Here is a 13,514-nt window from a genome sequence, read left to right on the forward strand (position 1 = left end):
AGTCAACACACTTAGATAACAGTCTGTGATAACACATAAGCTTAGCAGCAAGAACACTCAGAGTAGTAGGACAGTCCTTGTAGCGGATGTTCTACAGAACCTTTCAATGAGCACGTCTCGGATAAAGTCGATCTATATACAATTTTTACATCAGGACCCATTGAGCGTGGTCCTTCACAACGCCAAGCCGTTTTCGAGTCAATATCCCGTGTTTTATTTCCTCGAAAATAGCAGTTCGTAGTTTTCGCAGTATCCATTTGACTCACCTGATTGTATTGTATCATATGTTGAATTTGTGTCATTTTGTTTTAATTCGAAATTCTGCCTACATCAAAATCAGATTTGGTGTGTAATGAAACAGTTTCCGATTTCCCCTAAATCTTAGCCTTATTCTGGTTTAAATAATTGTTTCGTTGAGAGTTGTCCGGTCATGATGTACAGGATGGTGTATTCAAATTGGGAAAGTTTTAGCGGAAAAAATTTAGCATCTATCTGCTATTTTTAACACCAGACGAAGGCAACAAACTCGCCATCATAGCGAACAACAGTGCGTAGTTTTCGGAATCTGATTTAAGGTTAGCATTAGCCTAAATTAGATTATACAATTTCTTCGCGCTGAATGAGTTCCCGAAATTGTTTTTTATGAGGTACACTGGAAGATCCTTAATTGGAAATAAATATACAAGGTTTGAAAATTAATCAAAATGGTTCAAAAAGCGATTTTTGATGCAACTGGGGTACTGATATAGAATTTAACTTAAATTTAAATTAAAATGGGAGATATTAATTAGGTCGTCTTCGCGCGTTTTTGGCTGTTTTGAGCTCTTGCGTTTCCTATGACGAAAAAGTACGAGTTCGTACATAGGTCGAATTTTCATAACTTCGGCTACTAGCTTGTCAACGGACAAAATGACATTATTTTACATTCTATAAGGACTAGTTTGGCGTACTTTTACGCCATTTGTTATCTTAAACCACTAACATCATTCTAGTTGGTCATGATCGGTCAACGTTGCTTGATCGTTGGCAATAAATTCTATCATACATTCAGTAAGCTATGTATTCAGTACACTTGTCTGCGATGGTCTATGAATGTTTTTACCAATGTAGTTATGGTCAACTAGATTTTGTTTTAGATTAGGAACAAAGACTCTAATGTTGGTTTTTTATCCATTCACTTATGGTAAACAACATTTCATTGTTTATATTTCTTCCTGTAGCACGTGATTTAGTTATCTACTTTTCGTTCCGCCTAATCGTGTTTTGAAAATTTATTTAAATGTGTCTCCTCACTTAGACTTCTAGTTAAGCCAATTTGACATGTTTAATTCGATTAGATATGAATTCCTATAGGGATAAGGGTTTGCACTGAATGTTTCCTTATGGCATAAGAGTCTTCAACCGAATCTGTCTTTGCCGAATTCTGCCATTTTGGATACTTGTGATCATAGAATATTTTATTTATTGTTCGTTGTTGGAACCCTACGGGATTAATAACAATATGCTGATTATTTGCGGGTCTGAATGTTGCTCTTTAAGCTATTCCTCTTCATCGTGGGTCATACTTCCGGCGGAATGGAAACTGCGTCGCTCGTAATCGGCGATTGGTCCAGATCCTAGGGCAACATGTTCATCTACGCGAAAACAAATTGTCGGCACGACGAAAACATTGATATTGTAACTTTAATATAAAGATGTTAAATTCATATAATACTTTGAAAGTATTGATAAACATTCCAAGTTCGCTTGCATATTGCTTCAAGATAAAATTCGTGGTCTTTACCTTCAGACGGGTCTCCAATACGGTTGTCTTTAGTGACGGTTTTGGCATTGTACGAGTAGGAACCCGTCGAGCGAATATATGGGTCTGCGTTTTCCTTAGCATAGCTCCTGAATAGAGTCGAAGGTATAAAGATAAGCGGACCATGAGATAGAGCTGTATGTATCCAACAGAAAGCAATTTATTGTCATCACCATCTTGCCAAATGTGCTATAGTTTTTTAATTATTATACACAAGCAGGATGACCATCATCAACCGGTGGAGCATTTGATGCTTTTGTGTCTAAACTAAGCACAAAAGTATAATTTGTGTTAGTATTGAATAAAGCTTTCATTGTGTCTTTAGGTTTATAACAATGAGATCTTCGAAGTTTCTGTTGTTACTACTCATTATTAGCTACTCTAACGTACTTAGCGCATATTAGAGTCAGAGCGGTAGTGCTTGTTGGATGGTATTGCATTGCATATTTAAGCATGCTTGCTACTTACTTATACTTCCCGGAACTTGCGGCTTTTACGTATTCTCCTACAGGTTTCTTGCGATAGGTGCGCTTTTCCTCAATCTCCAACTCGTCGTAGTCTTTGGGTACAATCTTCTTACGCTTATTGATCTTAGGCGCATCGATTACCTAACGTAGAATTATCACTGTCTTTAAACACCGCGAAAAAGTTCTTTGGATGCACCAAAATCGAGTGGCCTACATGCTTCGTTAATTTTAAAATTAGTTCTACATCAGATTTTGTTTCTATTATACAGTGTTTATCAATAACTAGAAGCTCACTTGGCTAATGCCTCGTTTGTGCTTGCAAAAATTCAACGTGTTCCACCTGTCACAACCCAACCTTTTTTATAGGTTGTCACCCAACAAAAGCGGCGCCCTTATTTCAAAGACGACCAAGATCAAGAAGTTTATTTCCAGCCAGATAGTCTCTATTGTCACTCAGAGAAGTTTACTACTATAGTTGGCTATCACCTTTATCCCACTTGATCAAAAAATAGTTTGATACTTTGAGTCGCCTTACGGTGTTCGTTAAATGTAAGAGATCATTTTGCACTCCAATACCTTAAGTCCACCGCTGGATAACGCTCGGGGCCGTCCGATCTCAAACGAAATGCGCGGTCGCGGCCTACTCGATTGCTTCGCTTCGCCAGTACGGTGATGATCTACAACATGCTCCTCAACGACCTAATATAAACAAGATGGTGAAGTGATGAATAGTGGGCCACGCGCGCGTTTACAAATATGTGAAAACATCAAAGTAATCATAAGAGTTCGCCAGATGGCACTCCTAAGTTGAAATAACATTTCTAGACTAACTCGATCCGCCCGCATCTTTTAAATATAGTAAACTGATATTTTTTCAACTCAGTCAAATTTGAATTTTGTCAATTGCTGAAAGGCATGTAAAACGGTAGATTATCTATTGTCGAGTATGAATCGCGATCTCATACCATGGATTAGCCGAGCGTCGCTGACACTGTTCGATTTGACATAATTTTCTCGTAACTTGTGCTATCGAGCATACTAACTATGGTGGGTCATTTAGTCCTTAATTTAAAGAAAAATGTAGCCTTACAATAGCTTAATATTACAAACAACATAAACAAAATTGTATGCCATAATTTTTCTTATCTGATTAGTCTTACGGCTGATGAAGTTTGCTAAGTTAAGGTTAGAGAGTTACGCGCGATTCCAGCTCCCATTGTCTAATAAAAATGTAATCGAGTGATCTTTCGATGGTCACCTCTTCTTCTTCATCGTAGTGATGATGGTGGTGATGGGTTGTCTTCTTTGGGTGTCTTCTGGTCTTGATAACAGCGTCCATCCCAAGCTTAATTCCATGACCGTGGCTCAGTGGTTGAACGCCAATGTTGATCACGCTGTTGTGTTAGAAGATCATAACAACAGATAACGACAGATATTAGGAATCGTTGTTAGATCTGTAAATATATGAGATATTAAATTATACCATTTGAGTGTCGATTTTAACAGCAGTGTACTTGTCAAAGGGCCAAGCTGTATATACATATATATACGTATGCGTGTGTGTTGTTGTTGCTGCCGCACGAACTTTTACAAAACGACGATTTTTAGCATCGTTAAACATTTCTGTTTTTACTAAAATTTTTATTTGTGCTATTGCAAAATTAGTCAAGATTACAAATTCGAATTGTATTGCCCTCATGAGTTTTGTTAAAATGGCGTAGCGTTTATTTTCCTCTCGACCGGCTGGGTGAACCGACAATGTGACTAACGATCGTCGGTCATTATTGAATTTCTTATAAAATACTTCACATTTATTTTTGCTGCTTACGTGGACAGCAACGTCACGCAGTCGCCACCAACAGCATCTTACTTCCACCGTTATAACTATTAGCACGGCAGGACCTCGGTACTTCCGGATCGTCGATAGACTAATGAAAAATCACGCTCATTGCTAAAGCACCGCGGATTCTTTGTCTGACCTTTGAAATGTCTGTGTTTTGCCGTTATGGTGCGTACAAGATGGCACGCACCTCGATTATGTCTATCGTTTGTTAGTGAACCGTAAGCCAGCTGAATCGCTGAACGTAATCATCAAAACGAAGATTTTTTAATGACGAGTTGAATGCGACGTCAATTGAAAAGAGAAAAATAGGGAAAGAATCTGCGCATAATGTTGTCTCTACTAGCTTTTTTTAACATTAAGACTCGGTTAAAAAGTAGCGATTTAATCTAAAATAAACGTTCGCCTGGCTAAATCGAATGCTAAATATAGACATTATTTTGTGATTAGCAACCTACGATTCGGGCAATTCACAACATTTATTTGTTATTATAATGGATGGTGTGAATAAGATCTACCCTACTACTGCTACTTTAATAGGAACCAAACAAACGTAACATGTCGATTCATATACAATCGATCTTAGGAACGTAGTGTCTTTTTTTTTTATTATTCTATAGCTACAAATGTAAACATCCTTCAAGCAAATGAATTTTAAGAGCAGTATTTCACTGGCATTTACCATCAGGACAATAAGGACTTGATTCGTTACCGATTCGTAGGACCTTATTGATTCTTAGCCATGCGAAATGCTGCTCTAGCTGCTTAATTAGTGTGCTTAATAAAGCAGATTGATGAATTTAAAACAGATGTCAAGTACGCTGAAAGTCTCAGCAGGCCTAAATTGGAAACAATTTATTGCTTTAGTCAATGGCAGTGTGCACTCGTGAGTGCGCTAAAATCCAAGCATGCGCTATCTCTGATTCGAATTTCGAAGCCCCGTTAATCAGAAAGGTTTCCTTAGTTTCTGGTTGTTGCCCTAGAGGGCTCCGGTCACAGACAAACGTAAATGTTTAAAATATGTAGAGCGCCACCTATATTTTTCTATATACGCCGGTTTAGCATTGTATCGGATGGCTAGGTCCTAGCACGAAACGAAGCCTGTCTATGCCCGAGTTCGAACCTACACTACACAGTACTACAACTAGCAACCCAATACGCTCCCCACAAAGCTACCATAGCGACCATGCCCTCCATCTACATACGTATCTGTAGCCTGTAGGATGTTCATGACAACCCACAGTGTCAAAGCAGAGATTCATTTCTATTAAATCCGAGTTCAGTGTAATCTTAGCACTTAATTAATTCATTTGTCATTACTATTTTAGGTATATTATAAGACCAGCTACCAAGATACACCAAAAACGGTGGTAAGCTACTCTTGTACCGTTCAATCTGCTTACAGTGCATAACCTGGTAAGCCTGTATTAGACAGAAGAAACGTAAGCACTCTTGAGCCTTTTACACTGCTTATAGTCATATACCCATCGAGACCTGTATATTGTTATAGCGACCTGTATTTTGTGCTTTTTCCCAACCAGACGGCATATACCCTCGGTGCGCTTAGCGACCCAAGGAGCAGGTTGCATAGAAGCGCCGCACAGCGCAGAACTGGCGAATAATGAAGCAATCCCCAGCGGCCGCGTGCATGCTTTATGCTCATAGTTGCAACAATTTAGCAGCAAAACCCGTAGTGGAAGAAATAACTCTAGGCAGAATGAAGCTAATTCCTCTACCTGAACGGAACGGTAAAAGTCGTGCGTACCTCGGCCTCAGAGATGGCACTGACGAGCGATGAGAGAGTTCATAAGGAAAAATCTCGTTCATTAGGATCGTAACGTGACGGCTGATCAATTACACATTACCGCCAACGAAATTAAGCTACGTATCTACCAAAAGTGTGCGCAACGTTTACGCACCCAATTGGTTCATTTTGAGAAGTGCTGGTTTACTGATGATTCTGGAACGAAGAAAGCGGATATTTAAAAAGAACACGAATATGAACAGGTTTACTATAGCAAGTTGGGCAGGATTGAAGTGTTCGTGGACGGTCGACTTAGGAGACCAAATCCCAGAGAGCATCCCCAAAACCCGAAAGAATGAAGGTGACACGATCGAGGAGAATGACAGTTAGCTCAATAATTAAATAGAAGTCGAGGATCCTATTGGATCGGATTTACGGGTGCTCCAGGTAACACCCACAAGCAAACACATAAATAACTGCTGTCGTAGGCGATGGTATGACCATACAATCACCAAGAAGTAGCATACCAGCGAGGTAGGTCTTAATATTACCCTATTCGGCCATGAGATTTATAGCCGGTGGTTGCTCGTTCAGTGTCATCAATTCACTGCAACAGTGACTTTAAACGACCTGGTTTCTATGAGCCCATGCGTCAGCGGTACGCTAACTGGGATAAAAGTAACCAATCCGACTTAACCGATACGCGCAATAATTGCAACGAGTTCATAACATAATATTAATCAATTACCAGAATTGGTCGATGATCCCTGCGGAGGTTAGTCAAAAGCAAACAAAGTGCCATCAGCAATCGGCCCACACAAAGTTAAGCTTCAAAAGGGACAAAGTTAAGAGAACCGAAGACAATTGAGAAAAGTCAAATGGAAGAAGTGCATTTTTGAGAAGAATCTCCCGCGGAGACTGATTTATTTGATGGAGATGGTGAGCACTTTCAAAAAGCTTGGGAGAAATTCGTGACGAAAGTTCACGATTGAGTAGAGCTTTCCGTACCTGCTAAGCTCGTGCCATTGAAAAATCGATTAATGAACAAAAAAAAAAAAGAGAGAATAACCATCTTGGTCTTTCCTCAAAGGAAAGATCAAGATGGCTGTTATCGATCTTATCGATTATTCAGAGGCCGTTCGTGTGTTAATCGAATGCTTTGGCGACATAGAATACATCGCTACGGATGCTTTTCAGAAGATCATACAATTCACAACAACACAGAACGTCACAGATGTCCACTACCTGAAACTATTAGCAGCTACCATATATCAGGCAATTTCGCTATTAAACACGTTAAGTCTAGAACAGTTAGACCATGCAGGAGTGTTTTATTCTGCTCTTTTGCTACCGGGTGAATCGGTGTTCGGTAAATATATACAAAATATGTATCCGTTCCCTATCCGTATTCTGCAGATTCCTGGGCTACACAGTACACCGTGATAATTATCAAATATAAAACACCGCGAACGCTTGTCCAGCGTAAAATAGTCACCACAGAAAAACGCTTTTCGGATTTTCATTGCACACCAACTTGAGCTGGCAAAACTGCTGATAATGAGTGCATGATGATCTTCGAAACGAGTACACTTGACAATATCAAAATTAACAATATGTACAAAAGTCAAGTGAGAAAAGTGTAAAGTATTGCTGAGATGACAGACAAGCATCAGCTGCCTAAACCGTGCGCGTTCTATAATGGCGCGCATTGTCACATGGCTCGCACAATGGCTACACTTCTAAACGCAGATATAGGTTGTTTAAAAAAAAGCGGACTATTGTGTTGCAGTTCGCTGTCATAGATGTCAAACTGTTAGTTACATGCAAGCGATACGTCCCAGTCTTCCAATGCCACCCAATAGGAACAGATATAGACGAGAATTCTTGCTATCCAGTCGTTTTGCCTGTGGAGCTTGTTCCGAACAGATTTAAGTCTAATCACTTTTAAAAACTCATGAAGGCCACACTGCCCTGCTAATTACTTGAACTGGAGAACACATTATAGTTACACCGGAAACGTATAAGCTAACAAAGAATGCAGTAAATAAATTTATAGGTACGTTTATAGTAGAGCTTTCATGTCACATGGTCATGACCTGTGGTACGCTACAAGAAACGATTTTTCAACTCTAGGGATCCCGTCTAGGGATACCCTCTAGGGATAACAAATATGTCTTGTTACTACTTAATCTATGTTATGGACATTTCACTACAACACCCAGCGTGATTGCTGGGCTGAATTATTCAGGCTAGCAGAGAAACGCAGTAAATAATAATTGTATACAAAATTATCAGATTAAAGATCCTATGAGTAACTGAATTGGCGCACGCTGATGTAGAACGTTAATACGGGACCATTAGTTAAACGAAAAAGATCCTGTTGAGAATATATTTATACATTTACCTATCAAATACAGTTTGACAGTGTGGCAAAACCTAATTGAAACGACTATGGGAATTTTCACAAGTTTTCCCTCAAATGTAATGGCTATAATCAATTAATTCATAAGATTAAATTTCAGATTTAACGCATCTATTGTAGACAAAGTGGGCGAAATAACCCATTGTGCTTGTGTCGAATCTATCGTTCAAAAAAAAAAAGTATGGCTCTTGATAGTTTGGTAGCAGATTTGCTAACGGCACACAACAATAAAATTCTTTTGCATAAGTATCACTCTATCAGACAGAAAAATTTTATAGCCAGAAAATTGCCTTCTGTAATCTGGCATCTAATGCCAAAGATCTATTTTATGTCAAAACGCGCCAACGATAGAATATTTTCTCTATTTTTTATCACCATCTAAGGTGAACAACATCTTCAGGTTTTTTCGTTACTGTAAATGGGTGTACGAATTTAAAATCGCACGCTCGTTCAATGCGTTATCACAACACCGTCAAATGGAATCGATTCTACGTCTTGTGTCGGAGGCGGACATGTTGTCGTTGTGAGCATATTCACACCGGTCACTAATTGCGAACTGGGGCAAAGCTACCTCCAGACAGAAGCGGAAGTAGAAACGTACAGGAGTTAGGACGCAAAAAATGTAAGGACCCAAAGGTGCAAACAGGTGAAGAACTGCCATGCTCACGATTCTATACAACCAAAGACGTTAGCACAATGAGCAACCGTGCGCAGAATTTCGCAACACATTATCTTTTTAAAAAAATTCGAACCATTTTTTATAGTAAGTTTTACAGAAACACTGTAAGACGCACCAGACATTATGCACATAAAGGCAACTCGAATATTATCACTGTCCTGTAAAGGAAATGGCAGCAATGCAGGGCACAAAATAACAATGGCTGACTACAAACGTATGCTGTGCTTCGAAGTTCGCTGTTGTTTCTAATGTCGGGTTCATTCTTGTTCGATAATCTCCTTGATTCTGGAACGAAACACGGATTTCTAGATGAGACTTCGGGCTATTCGTAGATTTAACGTTTAAACGACTTCTATAGAGGTGTTAACGTCCGAGGCCGCCTGCCATGATTCTGCATTGCAGTGTTGTCTGAGAGCCGTTTGCCCGTTCATATATTGTCGCGGGGACCGTCGATTGTTCTGTAAAGATCTATTATCAGCCCAAGTTCATTACAGTATACCCACTCCCCTCGAAGTCATCGACTAAATTTGAAGTTCACACGACGGATGCTTGAATATAACAGCACTCATATGTGTCCCACGTATTGTACAATGCTAAAAGAAAGTGTCTCTACAGTTAACGTTGAAGTTTTCAGGTGAGCGGTTAACGGTTACATAAAGTTCGATGAAACGGTGCAGCTAGATCACAGATGTCCTTGTTGTAATGAAACAGTTGGGGTAAAATGTCCAGTCTCAATGTGTATGCAGTAGCAAATGCTCACGGACAAAGTTGCGCGCCTTTTCTAGACCGTACGAGTCATCCAGACGTCACGGATCTCCAGCCGGCTAACTTCCTCAGTGTAATTGACAGAGAGATGAAAGATGTGGCAAAAGTCGTGTTATCACAACTAATCTTGATGGAGATACTGAAAGTTTAATGGGCTTAGTTGCTTACTCTGTCAGTTTCTTTTCGTAGCCATAACGCGGAGTCAAACCCATCTTTTACGTTATACGAGATGGATGAATTCGATATTTACAACAGGGATGTTTGGCGATATTCTTTAGCTTAAGTAGTATATTGTATCCCTTACCGTCTTGGTTTTTAATACCGAGTAATCAGTCGATTGTTTTACACTTTTCCAATATTGGTTACTATTGTTATGATGGTTCCTCTAGTGCTTAGGACCCATGAATACCATTCTGAAGCTGTATATGGCGGGAAAGGCCATGCGCGGAATAAGAATTTAAACATCAGCGATCGTACGGGTCAATTATCTAGTGGAATATAATGTATTATGAAATAGTGAATCACTTTCACTCAATGTAGCCAATACCGCAACAGCATTCCATTACGAATACGACATAAGATGTCGCAAGCTCGCGTCGTCATGCTCAGTTTATGAGATAGTCTACTGGACTGAATGCTACACGTAGCGAGAACACTGCCTAAATGGACACCACACAATTAAACCCAGAATACTGTTCCCGTAGTCTGGGCGATTAGCCGGCGGATCGACCAACATCGTTCTGTTTGAGCTGAGATCGTGTCATTGGACCTTATGTCTACGTTATGTGTGGAACTGTATGTTTGAGAAAGCACAATATGACATCACAATGATCCGGCCGTTCGATCCCGTTGGTCAAGGCCAGTCACTCTTGTTAATAACTGTTCTTAACGGTATGGAGAGGTGTTAGACCTCGTAGGAGCTACAGCACGCCGTCATGTAGATACCAACCGCTGGGTCCGATTATCTGAAACTGAAATAAATGCGTTTTGCACGACTTATATGGATAGTTTCATTATATGAACCCTTACAAGAGCTTGAATATAACACCCCAATGTGTACCGGTATTTGTGTTAAACCATTCGGTCGTAAATATAAAAAAATAGCGGTTAAGGTCTTTTAGCTATCTACATGGCACAGGACAACTAACAAGAGGCAAACAGACAAGAAAGAGTGTTGCCACGCTTTCGTTCCACGTCATCAGCCACATTGTTAATCCATTAGCTCCGAAAGAGGTACCACATTAGTTAGAGTGATGAATTACTGCATGTCAGTAAAAAGGAAACAAAAGTTACAATTATCTAAGCGATCGGATTTTGATTCGACAGTTTTAGCTTTCTGTGCAGATCATTTGGTGCTGGACTCGTTTACGGATTATATGTAAAGCGTTACGGTCGTCTACGCATGATCTATCAAATACGTCCCCATAGTGATCTTGGTGTCGTGACCGTGGCAATACCGTGGATACAAGAGAAGCCATACGATGTAATCAAGACTTGCCTCAGCAGTAAGTACATCGACGGCCATAACCCCCAAATGTTATTCTACTGGTTTGGGATTATTCTAAATCCAAGTAAAGTGGGTTTAATTAGAATTCTTCGATAAACTGTGTTGTACAATGGTGAGGCTTTTTGAGTATTGCAAATGCCTCTCTATGCTTACTTCATGAAGCCTTTACTTAATAAATTTGGTTTGCTAAGCAGTGGATTGTTCTATGTCAGAAACAACATGGATTCGTGAGAGACGTAACTCTTGCATTGAATATGAACTGTGTAGTAGTCTGTAAACCTATGGTGTTCTCCTAAGGGATTATATTTTCTTTATCATGTTTGAATGCTAGTTTCAGCCCTAGCGCATAATTACAGCCAATGATGTGCCCTGAAGCCAGTGACCTAGTATACAGACTACGGCAAAGGCTCAAGCTACCGGTCAAGTCGAATCCGGTTACCTAGATCATTCAAAACAAAAAATATTACTTGTAGCATTAATTGACCAAGTATAATACCTAAACGTGAAACATTTTATCCACTTGAACAATTTCTGTGTTTTTTGTCGTAGTCAATCGAGGACGCCTTAGACTGTTTAAATCCATATTTTCGTAGATTTCGTATTTCTATTATGCGGTCTAGCGTGGAACTCTCTGAAAAAATAGTTTAAAGCAATTGGGATCGACATTTAAACAAATAATAATTATAATAATAATAATAATAAAAGTTAATTACACAATCAATTTTTAAACGAATTGCGTTAAAAATGTTGAGCACTTGAATGTGAGATTGATTTTGTTATTCTAACTACCTCTGCACTGCTTAAAGCACTATAGATTTAAACACGTGTCGCAGGCATTCGTCGCGGCTAAAGGGTCATTTCCCGCGCGATCTTTCAATCCATTTTAATGTATGCACGAACTTATCAGTTAGTGAATTATGAATCGTAATAATATGATCTACTGTCAGATGAGTTGTAGAGATCAAGCGCGGAAATTATACACTGGCGTCTATTGTGGCCCGTAACCTTCAGGGACGGTACAGTTGCGTGTGATACGTTAAGCCAGCCAGATTAGGCTTAATCGTTTTAGACATCCGCATCAATGGTATCCGATATGTGTATAACCAGATTGAGCTTCGTGTATCCGGCGAAAGGACACCTTAATCATCTGTCAGGTCGGCTTTACACATCCTTAGCGCAAAATCTAAAGACTGCACACCACTTTAAGGTATGGCCTATTAGAACGTACCTAGTGTTGAAGTTCCGGGAAAAACGGGCGGAGTGTGGTGTCATCCCTCAGTTCGTGTACAAATCATGTGTGAATTTAAGAAATTCAGAAGGATAAAACTTTTAAGTTGTGTACGGAGTAAAAAAATCAATATGCAATTTTCTGGCGGGTTTTATAAGGCTACATAAGTTATAAGGTGGCTAGGAGGTAAGTTTCGAATCCAAAGGATTATTGTTTCGGGTTGTCAAGAAGGGAACCACACGGGCTTGGTTGCTTGATTGTAGCTCTGGTTCGATCCCCAGCCAAGTTTAGTGATTCTTTCCAACTGATTGAATCCTTAACAGAAACCTCCTCTCCAATTATGGCTAACTCGTATAAATATAATTGTAAACGGTATCCGCAGTACATTAATTCTGCTTTTATTGTAAAACAGGAGAAAATAATGTCCACTACCACAACACGCTGAGAGAAGCCTTATCAAATGTAAACAGAAGATATTCGGTATGTAAATATGAGTAGTCAAATTTGACCTCCCCAGCAGGGGGATGGTTGGCCATTTTTGCGTTCCTAAGTGCTATTTTTATTCTACAGGAACTGGAAGCACTCATTCTTTGTCTTTACATTATTATCAGGAGAGTCCATGTGTCAGCAACGTTATTTTGCGCTTTTTATTATAATAGTAATTTATGATACCGTACCTGGTGTTTATATCCAGGCCAGGCTTTGCTTTAAGTTCATGAGTTTGATAATAATAATAAATTTTATGTGACCGACAGACTGACTTGTGCGTGATCTTATATATGGCTAAACGACGGGACCGATACAAAAATATATAACGGGTTTGCGCATTTACTGATCAACTCTTCAGGGACGAAACGCGAAAGAACGCATTGGATATTCTGTTCATGATAAGGTTAGGTGATGCTCCCTTACGCTCTTCGTTCCGGGAAAAATGTTTTTGGTCTATCCATAAGATCGGAGACCCAAATCCACCAACGAAACAGCCCTGTTCTACTCCTAGCCGCAGCGTCAATGTATATATTGTGCATCATAACGTTTAACATTAAAGGCAAGCTCCACGT

The 13,514-nt window shown here is 39.5% G+C and overlaps 1 protein-coding gene and 1 long non-coding RNA gene across 8 annotated transcripts in view; one reads left to right on the top strand and one right to left on the bottom strand.

Moving 5' to 3' along the window:
• Positions 1-1,158: 1,158 nt before the first annotated feature.
• The window catches only part of LOC111268354 (uncharacterized), a 39,730-nt gene continuing 27,374 nt past the window's right edge, over positions 1,159-13,514 (bottom strand). For 3 of the 5 annotated variants that reach the window (XM_022847313.2, XM_022847334.2, XM_086971604.1), the window contains 5 exons: positions 3,527-3,662; positions 2,845-2,967; positions 2,270-2,409; positions 1,784-1,890; positions 1,159-1,634 (listed from right to left, as the gene is read on the bottom strand). In XM_022847313.2, the coding sequence (XP_022703048.1) occupies positions 1,540-1,634; positions 1,784-1,890; positions 2,270-2,409; positions 2,845-2,967; positions 3,527-3,662 (601 nt within the window). In that variant the 3' untranslated portion in view covers positions 1,159-1,539. Of the gene's footprint in view, positions 1,635-1,783; positions 1,891-2,269; positions 2,410-2,844; positions 2,968-3,526; positions 3,663-5,873; positions 6,020-9,167; positions 9,281-13,514 lie in introns of those variants that run through there. The other 2 variants (XM_022847331.2, XM_022847322.2) reach the window with 2 other exon arrangements.
• The window catches only part of LOC111268399 (uncharacterized), a 58,974-nt gene continuing 55,856 nt past the window's right edge, over positions 10,397-13,514 (top strand). For all 3 annotated transcript variants that reach the window (XR_002685201.2, XR_002685203.2, XR_002685204.2), the window contains exon 1: positions 10,397-11,223. This is a non-coding gene — a long non-coding RNA (uncharacterized LOC111268399). The remainder of the gene's footprint in view (positions 11,224-13,514) is intronic.

The sequence above is a fragment of the Varroa jacobsoni genome, unplaced genomic scaffold, assembly GCF_002532875.2.
Source record: "Varroa jacobsoni isolate VJ856 unplaced genomic scaffold, vjacob_1.0 scaffold_134, whole genome shotgun sequence".
Lineage (NCBI taxonomy): Eukaryota > Metazoa > Arthropoda > Arachnida > Mesostigmata > Varroidae > Varroa > Varroa jacobsoni.